General features: G+C 31.5%; 1 protein-coding gene across 1 annotated transcript; it reads right to left on the bottom strand.

The window, feature by feature from the left end:
* Positions 1-429: 429 nt before the first annotated feature.
* Positions 430-22,973, bottom strand: LOC127733417 (neuronal acetylcholine receptor subunit alpha-10-like). Its single transcript, XM_052242780.1, has 6 exons — positions 22,919-22,973; positions 10,493-10,737; positions 7,474-7,518; positions 6,953-7,062; positions 2,976-3,511; positions 430-1,034 (listed from the first exon to the last, which is right to left on the bottom strand). Exons 1-6 carry the CDS (start codon positions 22,971-22,973, stop codon positions 430-432), a joined length of 1,596 nt encoding a protein of 531 aa, XP_052098740.1.
* Positions 22,974-23,243: the final 270 nt, after the last annotated feature.

Below are 23,243 nucleotides of genomic sequence, written 5' to 3'. Positions count from 1 at the left end.
CTGTATTTACACAGTGCAACCTATATATTTGTAGAATAAATGTATACATTTAATGTTCACAACGTAATCCCATGTAAATGGTTTCTTCGGCAATATAGGTCTGGACCTATTTAAGTACGGTATCAGATACACCAAAATAGAACTTTGACTACTAAACAAATATAACCCGTACATAAGTGGTAGTCAAAACCAAGCTCTTTTCTTTTGTTTTATATATTATTGAATACAAAAAATATCACTCAACGCTAATAAGAAGATAAATTAAAATTCCTACATATAGTTACATAGTCATGAAAAATCATATATATAAAAATATTTTGGCATTTCAAAAAAAATATATTATATTTTGATATCAGTCGGAATTTAAAACATTTCGTTTAAGTTTCAAAATCACAAATATTATCTTGGAACAAATTATATATCTATGTGTTATCGAAATGTAGGACATATAACCAAAACAATTATTGTTGATATTAAAGTTCCAAGGAAAAATACCCAGAAAAGAATACGGTCTACAACTTGTGCAACCCTTCTCCAGTCTTGTATGATTTCATAATCATGGTCCTCGCGCTCATGTTTGTCTATCACACTACGGAGAGACTGTAATATTTCATCGTTTATACGTGAATATGAATGACCTCGGTTTGATTTTGTGCGACTTCGTCGAAGATTTTCGTTTTGTAATGAATTGAATCTGACGTCACGCGGAGAGTGTATACTGGTTCCTTGGTTATCAGTGACAATTGTATCTGCCATTCCGTTTTCCATTTGCATTTCATTTTGTAACTCTTGTGCGATGTTGTCTAGGGTCATTTTCAAGGACATACTTCGAAGAAACTTCGTCTCATTTGTTGTAACTAATGGAGAATTTGAATTATTTACACAGAAAAACTGTCTTAATTTTCCAAGAACAATTCTTCTCATCCACAATGGAATTTCCTGTCGATTAGGTCCTCTGTGATGAAGATTTAACACTAATACCGTCATGATCACGGAAATAGAGGTAAGGGACATTACTATTGTTAGATAGACGCCTGAAATTGAATAAATATCTTATTAGCTTCTGATTATCTATTAAGGTATGAGTAAATAATATTTAATTGCCGAACAAATCTTGATTTTAACGATATTTACAACATTTTGTAAAGACTAGTAATTTATAATCATCTAAATGCTTGTGTATAATTGTCCCGACATAAAAGTTATGATATTTCATAGGTTTAAAAGGATGACAATGCGAGGTGTAGCAAGAAAATACAAGCTTCATACGAAAATCCATAGGACCACTTAGATTTACAGAACACAAAACAACAAAGACAAGCATACAATAAAATCAAAAATATCTACAAAGTCTAAGAGTACACAGAACTTAATGAAAATTCAATACCAAAATGATATGTTTGCGAGGAATAACAAGTGCTCAGCATATTTTTCTTCGCATGATCTCCCGACGCATAATCGTATGTACCCATAACAAGTAATTGTAAGGGAATGTTCATGGTGAAGTTAAATATCAGTGACTTTGAAAGGGATATAATATTTCAGGTCATCTGGTTATGGTTAACCATATAATATATACATTTGTATGGTCAAATCAAGTATGTAACCAATAACCAAAACCTGTGGGATGTTTAAACGGGTCCATGCATACTAGCATATTTCTTTGTCTTTTAACAGACGAGTCTATATGCTTGTTTGAAAATAAGTAAGACGACATCAAATAAGCAGACAAAATCTTGAATCAAATAAAGTGTTTTTGAAGAGTAAACAAAAAGTAATACCCTCCACCGATAGAGCAACATGAACAAATACACCCAGTTAACCCAGGTGGTCCTAAACATAACGTCTTCACCAATGGTACCCTTTGTGTTGTTTGCATTGGAAACAGTTAAGAACTATATCATTTTTACCGCATACAATATGCGTTTATGTGTTTATTTTTCATTAGATAATTGTAAGAACGATAGTAGTCTTAATATTTATTTCAAATTGTATTGTGTGTAAGTTATCAATATTTTCATTTCATAATTTGTAACGCTAGGTTTATAAATCCCTAGACTATATAATTGATCAGTGGTGTCATCTAACATCATGTACATATACATAGACTAAGAAATTAGTAAACAATGCTCCTCAATATTGAATATCATAGACTTTCTGGGAAAAAAGTTTAACTTCATCACAACCAAAACATAGCTACATAAATATTTTTCAATCTTGCATAGGCCAATAAATGTTTTAACAACTTCTTTGTTTATCATGCAATAATACTCAATACGTCTATGTTAATATCAAATGTAATGCTGACTGTCTGATCAAATGATTCCATTAGTGGAAAAGATTATATTCCCCACTATATTATGAAATTTCATGTCTCTATCTTTGATTTTGAATCAGAATAACAATTTACTACCGATAAAAAGCTATTAAATTGCCTTACATGCTTTAATTGGGATACGTTTTATGATAAAATCAAATTGGAACTAATTAAATTGAAAATAGAAAAATCAAGAAGGAATATCAAGCTATAATAAACTATATGCACTTCCAAGAATTGAAAATCGCACATCAATAATTCTGTATGAAATTTATAATTAAAGATTCAGAAAAGATGCGAATTAAACACATACAAAGCTATTGGAAAATTAATGGTGGGTCGTTCCTTCCTTCCTTAAGGTAAAGTATTTCTTTTTGCCGTTTTCACCAGAAAACACGTTGTTCTATATTTGACGATTGAAAAAGTATGGTACGACCTGAATTAAGTTTATTACATTAATGTCCATGAAGAATTTTATCATTTCCGTTTAAACATCCCTTTTAAAACAAACCATGTTAAAAAAATTAACATTAGCAATTGTGATTTTGATGTAAAATTCTAATATTCTGTCATGTTATAACTTGCGAGGAAAAATTTGACTTTACGGTTAAATACATTTTATCGGAAGGCAACTACAAAGCGTTCATTTATTACTTACTTATTAATGGAACGAATTCTGATGTTTCCGGCAGATTTTCCGCTACTGCTAACATAAAAACAGAAAAGGCCAATAAAACTGTAATTCCAAGCGCTATTTTCTCTCCTGAGTCTGGAGGAAGACAAAACACCAGTAACGTCAGTGCTGACATCATTATACAAGGAAATACTACATTATACATATAATATAAAGTTCGTCTCCGGATATGGATGTAAAATGTGACGTCCGGAAACGGTTCTGGACAACATTGGTAGTAAACTACGTTTCTCTGTATTGTTATACTTAGCATTTCCCATTCGCCATTAATAACGTAATTATCTAAATCAACTTCAGATGTTCTGTTTAAGATATCAACTTGGAAGCCATCGTATGTCCATGAACCAAATTTTAGTTTACATCTTTGTTCATCAAAAGGAAAGTAAGTAACATCAACCTTACATGAACTTTGTAATTTTGCTGGGACTGGCCAGAATACTTCACCATTAGGTTTAACCATAGCGTTAGCAGACATTAGACCATCAGTATATTCTGCTGCACTGTAATAAAGAAAGACAGTTAATGTGCTGTTAAACTATGAATACGGAAAGCAAACATAGCAATTGTAAAGTTATAAGTAAATTACTTTGATTTCGTATTCACATGACTAACTTTATTGGCATTAAGTTTAATGGCGTGTTACATCTTAGTTTATTTTATTTCAGTTTTTCTTATATTATAGGAAAAAAGATAATATTTTATAAAAAATCTTCAATGAAAAAATAAAAGTCCGTCCCGCTGCTAAATACTGTCAAATAAGGACACGTTATTAAACCAGCAATTGCATCTGCAGTTTTGTGTTTTAATCATATAACTAAAGACTTGATATACTTTGAGAATTTAGAAATAACTGAAATATGATATTCTATTTGCTTGCATAATTCCCAAGGCAAGGTGTTAAAATGTACGAAATCATTTGATCTTTTTTCTAGAGCGTCTGCTTGGGAAAATGGATATTATAAGTTGTATAGGTAAACTCCAGTTCCACATATGTGGCTTTGATGATTCAAACATACTTTGTGTATTAATTGCAGTTTTTTGTTGTTTGTTTGTCCTTCAAATTTGGATATTCTAATATTTTCATCTGGCAAAGAAAGGCTAACTTAATTTATAAATATATGGAGATGTGGTATGATTGCCAATGAGACACCTATCCACATCATTTGAACTAGTTGTCCTATAGGCATTCATACCACATCTCCTTATTTTTATTTCCACCAGAACTCAAAGGACGTGGATTTAAGCAACTAAAGGTCACCGTGGACCTTTTACAATGAGAAAAACCCATATCGTATTATAAGCTACATGTATTAAAGACTAGTCTTACTAGCAATAAGTAACACGTATATATAATAAAGTTTACAAATTTGATCTTATGGTAACATTCATGTTTATTGTATACTTAGAAGTACATACTAGGAAGTGTCATGTGTAATATATATTACAGTCAATGTAAGCTATCCGTGAAGATATCGATATCATTCACGGTTGCAAAGATTGACTTACTACCAAACCATCAATTTTAGTATAATATAAAGCTTACATCAAATGAATTTTGCAATATCGCACATCGTATCAACCCTCAACGAATATAATGCTTCGATCAGAGCTCTCTGGATTATGTTGGTGTTTGGTTGATACAGGTGTGATATAGAATAAGCAATTATATATATTCTCTAATTGAAATCTTTAAAAGTGTATTATTTAGAAATGGAAAAGACAGATTATTGTGTATCAATATTTATTCACGGGCCAAATGTAAAAAAAAAACCCCAAATTGCAAAGAAACAAAAGAACGAAAAGGCGCTTTAATTGATGTTCTAGATCATCACCTCAAACTCACAGTGAGGCTTCAACTTGGATCACAGACTTTCACCTTACCGCAGGTTTAAGACGGTTTATACCACTTGTTTGAGTTGAATGCTAAATGCTCGATATTGACCAATCTACAACCACGAGACACGAATAGCAAAGGAACCTCATTTGTAATGCCTAACTGTTAATTCTCTTAAAAGAAATTAGAACTCCCGAATTTAAAACTTTAATCAAAGTTAGAATTAAACTTCATTGTTTCACGTCAAAAAGGGTGTCATACCAAACGAGGATTTTCTTTCTTTTATATTATTAAAACCCAGGTTCAATCTACCAATTCCCATTATAAACAATTTCTTCAATAAAATAAATCTTTCTTTATATGATTAACAATTGGGCTATTAGGTTTCAATCCCGTTAAGTATTTACCAAAGATTTATCTATTTACACTCAATATCTGCATATAGAAGAGTTTTCTAGATGTTTTCCTCATTGGGATAAATCAAAGGTGATTTATTATATTGATTAAATGTCTGAGTTTGTCTGTAGATCTGTCGACCGTAATTTTGATTTCAGTATTTAAAACGTCCAATGAAAACTGAAAATGCCATTTAATCATCCATTATTTGATTTAGATTTATTAAGGGATATCTTTGTTTCCGTGTATCTATCATCAGCAGAGGTGATTTGTAATAAATGAACTTGTTTTTGTAAGCTTTGTTCAAGATGAAAGGAAATGTTTTATGTCCAATTGATTTAAAATATTCTGGTCAAGTGTTCTAAAAGTTTAATTTTTGGCATTTCGTATCAATAACACAACATGACAGTGTAGTTGAAAACCAAACTCAGATTAAAATTATAAACTTTTTTTGACAGAAATAACTTGAGAGTCGCCGCATGAAAATAAGTAAATTGTAATGACAAGAGTTAGCTAATTTAAAAAATATCTTATACCCACAGAAGACAGAAATGTGATGATGCATGTTATATTAGTGATACAATGTATTCATTTCTTATATAGAGTTCTGTGACAAAGGTTATCTTTTGAAATATAAGGACAAAGACTTGATTTTTACTCGTTCCTACATTGTTGATAAGTTATATAAAAAAGTATAGTCATTAAATGAAACTATACTTGGTTTTTAAATTTATATTATTTGTTATGCAACATCCTTATCAAAGGTATCTGTAAAAATCTGGACACGGTGACTCTTATTCGTAAAATTAAATTAACTTAACATGAAACATTTATCCTTTCATGTCCAATGTGATCCAAAATTCATCTTCGAACTCAAAATGTGTTTCAAGCTAGAGAGTGGAAACATTTTTTGTACATATGCAAGAGCGGTTAAAAAAAAGAAGAAAAATGACACTTTATGAATCGTATGTGTACGTAGCGCCTTGATGATTTACCTTAACTAGGCACGCTAAAAGCCAAATATCTGATAGGTTGAACTTAGTTTTTGACCATGGCTTGCAATGTACGGTTGTCTTCCTTGTAAGGGATAGTACTGGTAAAAAAATAATGCTACATCTGTCAGATTACCGAACGATTTTCCTACAAATACAAAGGGGCGGCCTGGTCTTTGGCCATAACTTTTAATACGAGCACCAAAACAGGTGCAACTAGTAGAACAGGACCTGCTTACCTTCTGGGGCACCTGAGATCATCCCCAATTTTGTGTGGGTTCATTTTGCTCAGTTTTTAGTTTTCTATGTAAAATGTTGTGCACTTGTTTGTCTTTTCGTCTTTTTTCGGGCACATAACAGACAAAAGTGTTACCAATAAGAACAACACAGACGTCGAAACACTAAAAATAACATTAAACATTACACAGAAAATGAAAACAAAAGCAACACGACATTAAGATTATCTAGGGTTGAACTCATTTGTACCGGAAGGTAAGCAGTGGCTATTTCACAAGTGCCTTTTTCAACGGTTGTTACCATGACCATTCAAACTTTGGTCATAGTACACATGAGATGAAAGTTATGAACACGGAAAAGAGAATCGGGGCATGGTAACAACCAATCGAACAAATCATCTTAACCAATATTTCCGTGGCAATAAAGCTAGGAGATATATTCTCTACGGAGATGCTTCTGGAATGTTCTACATCAAATCTTACTTGTTGTATAAAACAATATCTGGAAGCCATATTTTGTCACATGGTATGCGCAGAGTTGTTATATTATTAAAGTCAGTAGGTGACCATCGTAAAAATTCATCCATCCATTCCTAAAAATAAATATTAATAGCGATTCTTATTAGCATTAATTACAATGATGGCATTTTGTCATCATTCTTATTATGCCATATCGTTTTGTATAATTTAATGTATTCGAACTATCGCATCCTTGCATTAATTGTTTGTAATCGCGTTCTTTGTCTTGTGTGATATAATATTTTATTTTTTTATTTTATTTCTCGAAATATAGCTTATATCTCCTTTGCCTTTGATATCTTTTATATCGGCAAGTAACTATTTGAACATAATACACACTTATAAACTGTCGGTTCAATATCACCATCACATAAATACGTTTGTAAAAACATTAATATTATAGTTTACAGAAATTTTTCAAAATTGATATTGACTAGTCATTTTTTTCAAATAAGAATGCACAAAATACAAAACCGTAGAATTACCTGATCAAGCCAAACGTTGGTAACCAGAACTTGATTTTTTTCATCCTTAAAAAAATATGATTTTATTTATAATGATGGCCATTAACACTACAATAACATATAATATACAAGGTTTAATCCACCATTTTCTACATAAGAAAAATGTCTGTAAAAGTCAGAAATATGACAGTTGTTATCCATTCGTTTGATCTGTTTGAGCTTTTGATTTTGCCATTTACTTAGGGACTTTCTGTTTAGAATTTTCCTCAGAGTTCGATATTTTTGTTATTTTACTTTTTATAGTATATTAAAGCATAAAGTACATGTAAATTTAATTACCATTCAATGCCAAAAAAATCGTTAATAAAGTATGTAGGAACCATAGTAAAAAACAATGCGAGAACGATTTCAAAGGACAACAGAACTGACTCGATATCACGACTTAGTAACTCATTATAACAACTTAATAACGCGTTATAATGACTTAGCTTAGTCGTAACCACGACTTTGCAACTTGTTATAACGACTTAGTTAGATCGTTTAATGACTTATCTAACCCGTTATAACAACTTATATAACTCGGTATAATGACTCAATTCAGTCGTTATCACTTCTTGCTAAACTTATCAGACCGGCACAAAGGCAAAGAACAACAAACAAAAAGAGAAGACGACATAAAGTTAGAATTCTCGCAGTTTCCGAATCTGATTCAAAGCTGTATTTGTCTCTGTTCGCATGGGTATCTTTAACTGTAAGTATTTTTAGTGATTATCCAAGTCAGTCCTTATGCGTTTTGTATATTTATGTTAGTCTTTGTGTTGTGTGTTAAAAAAGAAGTCGTCCAACGTTTTCAGACACAGGAACAAAATAAATTCCTGTCATACGTATACTGAGTTCCGCTAAATATAATATCAGAGTTGACTTTTATGGTACGTGTACACACTTTAAATGGGACAGTGCTTTGGTCCTGTTAATATTAGAAAATGTCACGTGGTTATAGTAGTCATATTCATTCTTAGTATTAGCTGTTTAGAAGGCATGTGGAATTTATGATAGAGTATATTTAACAATGTCACTCGATAGCTCAGACGATTAGGTGTCATTTGTTTTATCCTTGATGTATATGTACCCCTAACTCCTTTTATTTTCACCCATACAATAATAATCAAACAACTGGTGATGTGGTACGAGGGTGAATTATTCTGAGCAATTGTTAATTTATAAATGACATTAATATTCATGTTTCTTTTTTTCGGAATATGTAATTATAATGCTTCACTTTCCTCAGACTAGAAGATTGATTATTGTTAAATCCCATTTTCTGAGAAATATTCATCCAACATGTATTTTCATCAATGCACAGATTAAAATTAATCTCTTTCTTTAATATACATCATCCATGATTAAACGGATCCTGAAAGACTCAATCGAGTTGAAAATGGTAAATTAGAGGCAACAGTAGTTTACCGATATTCAAATCGCATAAATCCATTCAGAATATGCATTTGAATTTAAACAATGAACACTGAGGAAACAGAGTCAATATCAGAGCTCAAATGCATTCGTTCAGCTTTGGCTCCAAAGTGCCGTCCATGGAGATGAAGTTGCAATGCAAATTGATTGCAACAAAAAGGATGTAATATATATATATAAAAAAATAAATTTATGATTGCTAATGATTGAGACAACTACACAGCAGAGACCCACAATCATAGATATGAGTAACTATAGGGCACCGTACGGTCAATAATCAAAACTAATACCGTATTGTAAACTATATACCGTATCGTAAACAATAAAAGGCTACGACATCACTAAAAGTAAAACAGTATGTTTCGACGTTAAAAATATTTGCTGGCGCTAAACCATCCCGCTAATCAGCATTGGCGGATCCAGAACTTTTTACAAGGGGGGCCACTAACTGCCATAACAAGGGGCCCGCTACATTCATGCTTCAGTGATTTCCTATATAATCAACCCAAATTTTTTCCACAAAGGGGGAGGGGGGGGGGGGTGGCTGCCCCCACCCCCACCCCTCCTCCTGGATCCGCCTTTGATCTGGGACAGTGGAGTCGAAAAACAACATAAGAAAAAACTAAAAGTCAGACTAATTTTATCGCCAAAAACACAAAACAGCTTAAAAAAAAAAGACACAAGTACCAATCTAAGGCTTCTGACGTGGAAAAAATTATCACTTCACAAGATCTACAGGTTTCATAACAAAAAGGTAACATGCTTTTAGTTTTTGACGTACTATAAATGTAATAGTTCTAAATCTGTTTTAAATCTGATTTTATTACAAATAACGTCATGCTTCAAGATCAGGAAGAAACATACGGTTTCGCTCTTTTTTCTAGTTCGTTCGATTTACTCAGTGTTTGCCTCTTGAATTGTGTTTTCAAAGTAAATTTACTTGTTTTCAACATCAGAAAATTTCTTTCTTATTTTATTTGAGACATTTTACTACATGATACGAGTTTGCAATCGGATGATGCATGAATAATGAGATGGTAACAGTCTTGCAGAATCTTAACACACTCAGTTTGGAGTTCATTCATTAACCATTGTTCATACTAATGTTTCTATGAATTAGAGGAGACGACCAAATCTCATCAATCAATTATGATGATAAATCAAGGTAAACCAAGCAAAAATGGGGGAATCGCAAGAACTCTTAAAGAAAAATTAGTGCATCCACAGGGTAAGAGTCTTTCTTTGCATGCATCAACCGTCATGCGAATCCTGACTCGGTCAAAATGCAACAATCGTGAATACGACAAAATCGAGAAATTTACAGATCAGACGACTATTCTGGTATCTAAAGATCTCAGACCGTACATCACCAAATTAATAACCGATATTTTTCTTCGGAAATCCGGTTAAAAAGTATTTTAATTCGTGATTTAATATGGATAAAAGTTTCAAATTATATTCAGAAATATCTAAATATGAAAATTCTTCTTTCTAAACTCGTTTCATTGAACATTTCAACGCCATTTCAATTTATGTTCTTACTAATATAAAGACTGCTAAAACTTACCATATCAAATATTTGGGTCATTGTCAAACCCATTTTTATTTTAACTGCTGTTGATGCATTCCTTACAGGACGAACAGACTTCTCGTATCCTTTGAGTATGTAATTCATGAGTCTTTGTTCATCAGGATATGTCATATTATATCGTTGTTCCTGGAATACCTTTGTCGGTTGATTGTTTACTATATAAGTCACATTGAAGTAAGGACTCCCTCTTATTGGTGACAGATCTGTGTGTATTTTGTCACCTATAAAATATAGGTAATTATATTTGATGAGTTAAGTGCTAAACGTTTCTGACGGGATGGGACTATCCACAGTATATGATAATTGTATAATATAGCGTAATTCTATATCACGTTTATACGGAAGTTGGTAAGTGTCAAGCAATGATCTGGAATTTTATAAACAATTTCACCCTTGCAGACTTAAAGGTTTGAAAGATCACTCTGTAGTGTGATAAGTCGTGATAACGAGTTAGCTTAGTTGTTTGAGCGAGTAACTAAGTCGTAATAACGACTTAAAGGTACACTACATAAAGATCTTTCAAATTTTTAAGTCTGGAAGGCTGAAATTGTAACAAGATTCCAGATCATTGCTTCACAGAGTTATCTTCTAACAAAAAAAAAACAAATATTGCTAAGTGATTTTTTTTCCATGTTGATCCCTTAGCATTAATCATGTGGAGATGTACTTCAACAGAGCTTTGATCTTGGAAAATAAAGTTTGTGTATGCAATATTATTTATGCAACATTTATTTTAATTCTTCAATTTATATCGTTCTAAATGTTATATCATGTCTTTCATGACAGGTGATTTTCTTTTAAGAGCAACAATTTTCAAATCTGGCAGTGTTTTATTGGTATTTTACTTCTTTGTCTATGTCATTAGACGCTTATGTAGGTTGTTGTCCGAAATAGCCTCTTTTATAGTGTGTTAGTTTCTTAATAAATATAATTTCATAGCCCTCTTATTATGAAGTAAAATAGATGTACACTGAATTATTAATTGTTTTAACTCTTTGATCGCGAGTATACATGTATTTGTTATACCGTGTCATATTGTTGGCTTACGAATAAATATTTACAGAGCCCACATACACTTTTGATCAAAGGTAGATCAAAGTATAACATATATATGCAATGCATTAATAAATAATAGAGGATATCTAATGGGCCAGATTGGCACGAGTACGTCGATAGAAAAATATTAATAAAACATAGATATTTCCTATATTTTCAGTTTCATTATCTGTACTTCCAGATTTATCACCCTCCTGCTGGTAGTTCTTAAATGAATTAATTCATTTTTAAAGCAAGGTGTTATTCTGTAGATATAGCAAATAAGAAGGCTTTAACTACAATATACTACAGCCTACTGCTTAAGATATCCAAGCATATTAGACTATTCAATTGTCTATCTAAGTATATTTCTAAAGATATATCTGAATAACTAAAAGACTTTTCTATTTGTATAATGCTTTATGTAAAGGGGAAACTGGGACAGTTTATTAGTTACAAACACAGAAATTGGAAATTATTCGTGAATTTGAACACAGAACAAAATATTTTGTATCATAAATGTAAACACAAATGGAGAAAAGGTATAAAGATAATTTCTTTTTTCGGCAATGTGTTAAAAATTGCGTTGTATGTCATGCATTTATAAACAATTGTAAACACATAGTAGTCCATCATGCATTGCAACTCATTCATTGGATTGGTCGGTGAATCGCCCAGAAAAAAATGCATTATTTGTAAACAAACACTGATAATGTATTGGCGGAAGCATTAAAATGTTAAATATTGCATATCCGTATAAGGAAATCAGATTCAGATCCAGTATTTTGAAAAGGAAAAGGGGGAGGAGGACAAACTAGACAACGTTAGGAGTACGACTGGTAAAAAGTCTATGCATTAACCATGTATGAAGCTCCCCCCCCCCCCTCACTTAAATCCGCATCTGGAAATGTCCCGACCTGTTAACTGAAACAGTTGAATGACAACAATCTAATTAAGAATGGTACTTTTCTAATCCATCCATGCATTGAATAATGTGTTCATAATATTTTGATAGTAGATTAATTAACCAAAAGCTTAATACAAACAGATTAATTGTAACACATAGGTTATGTAAAGGTAAGACAATACTTGGTCATGTTTTATAAAGATTTAAAGCCCAAGGCGTAGCCGAGGGTTTTTAATGTTCATAAAACATGACCAAGTATTGTCTGACCAAATTAGAACATATTCACACTTTCGAGTGACCTTACAAAATTATCCTTTCCCATTGTAATATTCAAACCTTGACAAGAATTCACTTTTTATAATGAAGTGTTAACTAGGTTAATAAACGGAATGTACAACATAGGTAATGATCATTTCAATGGATGGAATGAAATAGCATTAACATAGTTTTGTGAGGACAAAAAGGATAATTGTTCAAACATTGAGTTTTTCTTTTGTTTCAGGTAAAATGTTTCTTGATTGTGAGTATGAATGTAAATCATGTAATAGTTTAGTGAGGAATTATCCTTTTTGTATTTACAGTTTAAATCAATAAATACATTTGAGTTACAACTAATCTTATTTCACAGCCAATATTTTGGTCCGGCTTTTTAAATCAAATACTATTTCAATATGTCAGGGAAATGTTCAAATAAAATGCCTTTAAAAGTTTTAAATATATTCAAAACTAAAATAAAATTCTTGCTTGTTTTTTATTTTATTTTTTTTTATTTTATCGGAATATTGGAAATAACTATTCTTCCCAACCGCTTGTTCAGTAATTAGAGTTTTGGAAAGCTAATTAAAAGATATATGTTATTTTTATTATTTTTTTTTTTGCATTGCTTTTATATTGTATGATTTTTTAATAATTTGAAGTTATTAATATTTTCATAATAACATTAAAGGTACAAATTTTACTGCACCAGTAAACCTATTTTGATTTTTTTGTATGTTTCACAATTCAACTTTTAGTCAGTTTCAATCACTGTGATAAATCCTTTCAATCTGATAAATGTGCTTCGGGGCAGTTATAACCCATTCATAGAAACTCTTTGTTTTGAACTATAAATATACCCAAATAATAGGATAATCCCTTACTAAGAACATGATTTACTTCATTCTTCACAATTAAGAAACATCAAATCCTACAATTCGAGAGCACTTTACTATATTCTAATTCTCGATAAAGTACGTAGTAGTCCATCATGCATTGCAACCCTTTCAATGGATTGGTCAATTCTCTAAGTCAATAAATGTTGCTTATAATGCAACCAAACAATTAAATTAGAGGGAACGTTAGTATGCCAATGAATGATATTGTACCCAACCTGATTAAATGTATTTATGTTTCGGAGGGATACATACTTTATTCAAGCGGTCCTTAATCATTCAGGAAAAAAGGTAAACAAAGATTAATTCATATCATTTTTGAAATAGAAACAAAAAGAAATACGACACTGTGATAAAAAAATAGTATACCTGTATAAGAAACGAACCAATGCCCCCCCCCCCCCCCCACCAATGAATTAAATTATATTATAATAAAACGCACTCTCAGAACAAATTTGAGTGGTATGTGCGTAATCATGAATTCGGAATACGGTTCTGCAACCAATCATGGGTTTTCATCAAGTAAAGTGTTAATCAGAAAGATTCCAGTGTCCAATTAATCAAACTATAATGTATTATTCTCAATAATCTAGTCCAAGTGCTGAGTCAGTCAGTAGAACGTTGGACCAACTAATTTGAATTCTAGCTTTCATGTTTGAATTTATTCAACAATTAATTGATATTGAATTTAAAGATTCCCATTTCATAAAGTAAATGCAAATTGTATAAACTAGGTCCAAATATATGCAGCTTTTTACTGTCCTATATTTTGCAAGTACGAAAAAGACCATACGAAAATATATTTTTTTCATTTTTTTTAATTGCACCACGATTTAAATTTTTCATGCATTCGTTCTAAAAATAAATATTTTTAGACATGATAAAAGTTGAAAGTTGAAATATACGAAGAGCCAGTACAAATTTTAAAAAGCTACAATTGTAAGTCCGAAAAGGGTTATTGCTTACACATTCATTACTACTTTTGAAGCTAGTGAAATTTTATTTTAATGTTTAAAGAACGCGCGGTATTATAAATAGTTAGATTATCGATTGTTGGTGAAGAATGTCAAAATATTCAATGTTAATCAATACGCCTTTAGTATTTTTTTTAGAGTTATTTGTTTTCAGTCGTTGAGAAACCTTTAATGATGCCGTACGTTTAAATGTCCCTTGTAAAACAACGTATTATGTAGGCGTAACAATCAAACGGTTACCTGATCTGACCCAGTTAATTGGTGAATTAAGCGCGCCAACGAATGGTCTCGTCAATAGATATAAGATGTGGTATGAGTGCCAATGAGACAACTTTCCACCCAAGTCAAAATTTATAAAAGTAAACCAATATAGGCCAAAGTACGGTCTTCAACACGGAGACTTGGCTCACACCGAACAGCAAGCTATAAAGGGCCCAAAAATTTCTAGTGTAAAAAACCATTCAAACGGGAAAACCAACGGTCTAATCTATATAAAAACGAGAAACGAGAAACACTTATGAACCACATCAACAAACGACAACTACTGAACATCAGATTCCTGACTTAGGACAGATGAAAACAATTGCAGCGGGTTTAAACGTTTTAATGGTACCAAACCTTCACCCTTATCTGAAACAATAGTGTAACATCACAACATAGAAAGACACACTATAAAATATCAAATGAAATGGCTTAACTCAATCAAAAGACATATTAACACCAGTAAACATACACTGAACAAATAAATTTAAGGGAATAATAATTAAAGTAACATGTTATACCGCTGTGAAATGTTAAACAATTTAAGAAAAACAATATGCTTGAACACTGTTATGATTTTGATAATATATTGTTGGAGACTCTATGCATACTCCACATCTACTTATATTCGTACAGATTAAAAAAATAATAATAATTCCGAACATTTAATGGACGTTATAAAACAAAGTGTTCAAAAACGTATTAATCAACTGACAAAAAATCTGATATTGCTGTTTGGCAAATCAAAAATTAGGCATGTTTCTTAACATATTAGAACAAAAAAGGTCTTTCAAAATTGAATTGTGTAATTTGTCATTAAATCGACAGAATCAGCCTATACATTATATGGCATAACCACATCAATATCTTAGATTTAATGTTTATTAAAAAGGCTAATCAATCACCCCATACCAATCTGATTAATGAAACGACAACACCAGGCTACCAATGTCGTTATTATTTACAAATTTATTCTGATTTAGGCTTGACTCTCTGACTTGAATCAATCAAGTCAGCTAAGATAATATAAGAAAATTAAGAATATCATATATTGGAATATCGGATAAATTACTACAAGAGTTATTTTATTACTTTTTTTCGAAAAGATTTTGTTAGTACGTTATAATTAGCTATTCTAACACTTCTAGGTTGATGCAAGGATAATGTAGTTTACCTGATAATACAGCTGGATTTTTTTTTCTTTTTTTGCTTAAAAAACAACTTGCAGATTTTTACTTTTTTTTGCTAAAAAAACAACTTGCAGTGAACAAATGTCTTATCTTTAAGAATTTTACTGATAGTTGTCTTATTAGAAGTTCGTACACATCTCCTTTTTCTATCTAAACCAAAAGCAACAGTAGTTAACCGATGGACGGTCAATTCTTAAATCCGAACAGAACATACTAATGAAGATTTCATAAAAAAGGGGAATAAGAATCAGCTCAATCAAAATTTGATCATAGGGAAACAGACACGACAATTGACATAAAATCTGCTGATCAATATTAAAGATCTTAGACCACTAGAATGGACTTTGATATGAATATGGCATAGCGTTGTCTTATGAAATTCATAATTCAATGAAAAAACAACTATGAAAATAAAAACAAACGTTATTTCATAAAATTAATACGCCATGCGATTAGCAGTGTCGACTTGGTAAATTGTCCGGCAATATATGGATCACCGCTGACCAAAATCAGCTTATGATTCATCAAGTATTTTCAGTATTTTATAGCTTTTTTCAAAACGACCAAAAATATATTTACTAGCATAGAGCTAGAAAAATATTTAGTTTTTTATTTAGTCAGATGCACGATAATTGACATATTTACACTATGACGGTTTGACCAAGGGAGATTTTCTGCATGTTTTCGGACTTTTTGAGGATAACAAACTATATACTGTATAGGTTAAAGAGCCAATTCGATTGATTTGATCTGGAAGAGGGAGAACCGACACACCCAAACAGATCTTATAGATTTTATTTTATAAATACAGCTTGTTAAACGGCTTGTTAATTTTGTATGGTATGGCTTAGAATATTTATTGTTAGATATTGGAGGCAATGCACAGGCTAAGCGGAACTGTCATGAACACGCTCTATCAATTTTCGAGGCGATTGGCAGAAAAAATAGACGTACATTAGTTGACATAAATCTCAGCATGTCGTCTTTTGATTGACAAATGTTAGTTTTTGAAGCCAATTATACGACGAAAAGTAATAAGGCATATAATTGGAAATGACTTAACAAAGTGATTTAAACCAACAGAAAGCTGATTGAAATGATCTATCTTATTAACTACATCAGCACATCAATTCTGAATGGGATTGAAGATGCATACAAATCTTAATGAAAAATAATAATAATATCTTCTTGTTTTTTTTTATTGCACATAAAAAAAATGTCAAACTACTGAAATGACTAGACAAACAAATATTATTAAAAATAGTTCTTTAACTGAGATCATAACTGCAAATGATGTTATCCTTTTTGTCAGTTCATATTCATGCTTTAAAAGTTCTAATAACTAAACCGCTGGTAATGTATATGTATGTAAAATTATGAAATAAAAAAATCAATTTGAAATTCAGTGTTGTCTATGATTTTTCCATTTTGAAAAATTATTTTGATTTAAAGTTTATATATTAATTCATATACTTGATAAACTAAACCTAGGATGGTTTTGACTGGTAGGTTTATACCGTTTCATTACCATATATCTAAACCAGCCACTGCCCCACATGAGTTGTTGAAGATGACTTCGTGTATTATTAGACAGATTTTTTGTAATAAGATTTGCAGAAATTTGCAAAAATTAAACGATGTCTGAAAACAACACACAGTTTCATACAATAGACAAGTTCCTACATTGTCCACTAAATCCCAAGAATTACTGATTAAGTGCTCTTAACCAAATAATGGAAAACTTTGAATGTCTGAAACCCAGAATCACATACAAATTCAAACTATTACAAATGTAGTAATGCTTAAAGGTCACGTTTGAAACTTATTACGATGTCTCATGTTGTTCTTCAAAATATGTTTTACGAAAGCGTCGATCACAAAAGGGGAAAGCGCTTCCCACAACTCTCATGTTTATCGAGTTGAGCTGTTTGATTAACAATATATGATATGCTACAAATAGTTCTAGTATTTCCTCTAATTAAAATTGTGATCCCTACAAACGTACAAAAATATAACCAAGCGTTTTAGCAACTTTGACTGATTTTTCAAATAATATTATATTTCAAAACAAAATCTCCTATCTTAGATGACATGTGAAGTGGGCAGAAACAGGGATGACGAGAAATAATCAAAGATTGAACATGAGTGAACACAATAAAGTTTATAGCGTTTATTCAGAACTATTATGCTTCCTATCCAAACTATCAGGATGTAGTTAGACAACAAAAAGGAACTTTTAAGTCTTCCATTTAAAATTTCGAATTATGCGAAAAGGAATTTACTTTCTTTTTAGACACTCAACGACAGACAAAATATGATATGAAGAGAAAAAAATACTTTCAAGTTATCTCTTAATGACTCTTAACCATATAGGAACATGGTCTGAATATCTGTCTTCTGCCGTCATTGATTTAATTATTAACAATTTCTGACTCGGAAGATTTTGATCTAAAAAGAAGCGAAAGATAACAAAGAATCATTTAAAGTCATAAGTCGAAAACAAACTAACAACGCCATGGCGAAAAACGAAAAAGATCAAACGACAAACATCAGTATACAAAACACAACACAGAAAACTAAAGACTGAGCAACACGAACCCCACCAAGAACCGGGGATTGATTTCATGTCCTAATGAAGGGTAAGCCGATCCTGCTCCACTGGTGGCGTCTGTCGTGTTGCTCATGTAAGTACAAACCCGGTGATAAGTCTAATTCGGTAGATAACATTCGAGGAAAAGTGTACGGGATTGTGTTTAAGGAACATATCCGTCGTCACCTGTGAAACGGAAATTCCATAACGGTCAACCAACGCGTGATAGCGTATAGACCTTTAACAACAACAATAATTTTTATTTGTCAATCAAGACGGAGGAGCAGAACAATTACAGTTTAAATTAAAGTATATATTAAGTAATTATTATGATTATTTTATTGAAAAATTACAATAAACTAAAACTATATATTAGAAGCGAGACAACAAACACAGTGTATTCCCGAAAATAATGAGTGAGTGAACACAATCTAATTAAAATTCATATCTATATTAACTCGCGTGCTCGTATATATATGGATATGAGGATAACGAAATCAAAGATCTACATTTTAATTAGATTGGAGTGAACACAATCAGTACCGTTGTATAATTGACGGAAGTGCTGGCGAGCCACTCATGTCCACAAAACCAGGTTCAACCCACCATTTTTTTCTTAAAATGTCCTGTACCAAGTCAGGAAAATGGCCATTGTTATATAATAGTTCGTTTCTGTGTGTCCATTAAATTGTCCAAACAATTTTGTAATCCAGATGAAGTTTCAGTATTCATAATGAGGTCATCTGCATACATTTAACAGTTAAGGGTGCTGTTGTGTAACAAACCTGGGCAACTGTTAGAATAAAAAAACTCTCATTTATAAAAAGTTTAAACAATGTAAGGCTCAGATGATCCCCTCGACGAACATCAATAGCTGATGGAAAATTTCCAGTTAGTATGTTATTATTAGTTTTTACACACAAAGATGTGCTTTCATACATATCTTCAATTACATTAACCGTGTCGTTTTGCTAAATTTCTTAAGAATATTACTAAACTGCAAGCAGGAATAATTATGATATGTTCATTTCAATTTATGATTTGAAATCGACGTTTCTTCATTATATATGACTAACCTTCCGAAACACTTGACCTCCGTCTCGGATTTGTTTTTAAATGGACCTTCAAAAGCCTAAATGCAAATCTCTATTTATTTTATGATAAAAAAAGCTTCAGGAAAAAATTGGCCGAAAATGTTCTGTAACAAAAAGCTGCAAAAGCTAATACTGAATACCAAAATATACCAATTTTCTGGTTCGGGAGTTGCTGCCAAAGTTATCTCTTCCAAAAACTGTTATGGACAAACGACCAAAACTTATTTTACATCACAAATAATGCATAATCAAGTGGCTATCACTTCGTAATTTATAATGTGAGGTGCCAAAAAGAAGTCATTTTTGTTAAATGTGAGTGTTTTCTGGACAGACTGTACAATTATTAAAATCAGAGGACAAATTGTAACACTTTTTTCATTACTTTATATAACTTTGTAAAATGAGCAGAACTAAAATTAAACAAAAATATGGTCACTTCACATCAAATCGACATATTTTTGAAGCATATACACAATCATGCATCAATCCATTAGCAGAGTTGGAAATATAATCTTATATTCTTTTGTTAAGATCAATCATGTTTTAAATTTATTTTACGTTAGTAATTTTTGAAAGAAAAATGTACCATGAAATCAACAAAACTCAATTTATGATCCTGTTATCTATTCTGAAAAAAGTCTGATATTATTTTAATAATTCACATTTAATTGATACTTTAAGAAGTTGTAGATAATAATCATTTCAATTTACAGTAAAAAGAAAATGTTTATCAGAGCACAAAATCATAATCATTTTTAAGTAGAAAGACAAGGGTGAATTATTAATCATTCATTTAGCAGTAAATCCTACAAGCCATTTACTTCAACCGACAATTCTGTTTGAAAATCATAATTAAAAGATGCGAAACATTCATTTAAACAAATATCACGAAATGATTTCAACCAATTATGCATCATATCTTTGGAACGATTAATATAAATATGTGTGTTCTTTCTTTTGATCGAAACCAAGAATAATGAACCTGACTTTTTGTTCGAGAAAACAAATTATTAAAGTTACGATTCTAAAAAGAAATAAACATCCGTTCGCAAGCTAAATACAATGACAAAGTATGGATACATCTAAAACCCGTCATGCTTTTACGTGCTGAGCTTGGAACATGAAGAAGATTTATATCAAATATTTAACGGATATTTTTCTTGTAAAAGGTTAGGAACAAATTAACTGTCATTTGGTGAGAGCTTTTTGCTGGGTGTAAAATCTGGTTTAACCCACCATCTCTTCGAAACATGTCATGAAAACTTGTATGACAGTTGTTATCCAGCCCTGCCTTTGGTTGAAATATTAGAGAGGTTGGTTTTGTCAGTTTTTATGGACTTCTCGTTTTAGAATATACCTCGGAGTTCTGTATTTTTGTTATTACATTTTCTGACACATAAAAGAACAGACGATTTCTAAAGATCGATTTAAGATTTAATCAGATATGCGCTGATGAAACTGGATACAAATAAATGAAAAGCATACATGGTTGTTTTGTCCGAAGCTCGACCCATTTCTCATTCATGATTTATCATTGAATTAGAATAAAACGTTTTGTTGTCACAGACCACGGTATTGGTGACAATAGTTGAGATGAAACTAAATATCTGCTTCAATCATCAGAATAATGTTGCTCAGTGTTTATTGTGTAATATTGTTTTCTTTTTCTTTTGTGCAAGTGACGTAAATAAATTTACGTCAAACGCACGTGCACATACATCGTTCATCTAAAACAAATAATCCTCTATAATGAATCATTGTTTTTTTTGTAAATTTATTTACATCAGCCAAGCAGTTGTATCCTTTGTGTTAACCTTTGGTTTGCACTACTATTCAACTTTTTGATTGATTTGGTGATCCAACTGTTTTGGTTCTAGCGCCACTGATCAGTCGTATGAAGTCGAATTGTGCGCGTCAGGAACGCTAAATCATAAGCCTGATATTTGTAATGAACTATGCGTAATTATTTCACGATATTGATTTTGCTCATTATTAAACTAAGGCAGTACTGCTATCGTTAGTTTACATCCTCGATCTTTGTTGGGTTGTTGTCCCAAGCATATCACATCTAATAATTTATATACTCAACAACACAAATACTGAAATTAATGGCAAAAATATAGATGATTTCATGATGATTTGTCATCCTTTTAATTTGATTATGATAGATAATAAAAGAAAGATAAGTCAGAAGAAATGTGTTGTTCATGTGGTCGAAAATTATGTCTGCCTACATTTTATTTTAATCATACAGTTGCTTCCTGTACAGTTTTCGATCACAAACGATACTGTTTGCTCTAGAGGAACATTATTTAATTGAAAGGGAATCAACGAGCGCTGAACATTCTTTTTTAGATATACGCGTTGGAATAAAACTCAAAGAAATTGTTTGACTCGGTTAAAAAGTTAAATCAAAATTTACTGAACCACTTAAGTTGTTTTGTTTGGAATTTCCACATGTTATATTGAACTAAGCCTTAATTAGTTCATATTCTAGGAAAATTTGTTATACATACTCTCGTCAAATTCTTCCTTCATTCAACTTTGATCTGATTGAAGTTTGTGTGCCGCTGCAAATGAGACTTCAGAAAATGTAATCGAATAGCGTATTTCTTTGCAATTCATACAATACTATTTTTTATGACTTTTTAGTGCTCGAATTTTCTTACTGAATCCTACTCTGTAGCTAAATGTCCTAAATTGAAAAGTAATGTAGTGCATGCATGTATATGTATGCTCGACTAAATATTTACTGTTTTTAAATCTATGTTCAGAAGTCAATATGTTGTTCTTGAAAATATGTTACGGCTTTAGTTAACGTGCTGGGAAATAATCAGAATGCAGGATTTTGTTTCATTAAGCGACCCCGAATCACCCTGCTGTAAAACTACCTGAGCAAGATGACCTCGTTGCTTTGCGACCCTGTTATGTTCTCTTCAAATATTGCGGGTACACTTCATTTTTGCTAGCTTCGCCTATGTTGTCATTTTTCCTTTCGTTATATTGTTGTCTTGTTGCCGGAGACGCTTAACGTGTCGCCTGTCGACGCATCCGGTTTCGGTCAACTAATGTTGCCTCAGAATTTCAACTACTTATTACTTCTTTTTGATTTTGTCTCATTCAGCGAATTTCCATTTTTCTTTTTTTTAATTATACATAAAGGAAATCACAAAAAACATTTTTAGAAAGAAAAGTAGTACCAAAGTTGTGTAAAAGTCCCCCATTCACTTCACAATCATCAATTCTAATTATCATAAAAATTACTATTTTAACCAAATCGTATTGTATTAGAACATAGTCCAGTTAAAACAATTGTGATACAGCTATATTGTACCCCAAAGAAAATTAGTTGTAGTTCATCTCTAATGGAAATGGGAAAAATACATGCGTAGAACATGTATGACTTATTCAAAGTCTAACGGGTGTTTTTTTTTCCATAACAAAAAAAGAAAGTCAGACGAAACAAAACGCAACATTTACCACATGTGAATAACGACCAAAAATCTTATCTGAGGACAGGTAAGA

The sequence above is a fragment of the Mytilus californianus genome, unplaced genomic scaffold (assembly GCF_021869535.1).
Source record: "Mytilus californianus isolate M0D057914Y unplaced genomic scaffold, xbMytCali1.0.p SCAF_3, whole genome shotgun sequence".
Classification (NCBI taxonomy): domain Eukaryota; kingdom Metazoa; phylum Mollusca; class Bivalvia; order Mytilida; family Mytilidae; genus Mytilus; species Mytilus californianus.
Note: the sequence above shows the minus strand (reverse complement) of the source record. Positions and strands in the feature narration are given on the sequence as shown.

Excerpts from the sequence above, each read along its gene's own strand:
- LOC127733417 (XM_052242780.1), bottom strand. The coding sequence starts at position 22,973 with ATGATAATTAGAATTGATGATTGTGAAGTGAATGGGGGACTTTTACAC. Across the intron at positions 10,738-22,918 it reads GGGACTTTTACACAACTTTG|GTGACAAAATACACACAGAT; the intron begins GTACTACTTTTC and ends TATATTTTATAG. Across the intron at positions 1,035-2,975 it reads AGAATTCGTTCCATTAATAA|GCGTCTATCTAACAATAGTA; the intron begins GTAAGTAATAAA and ends ATTCAATTTCAG.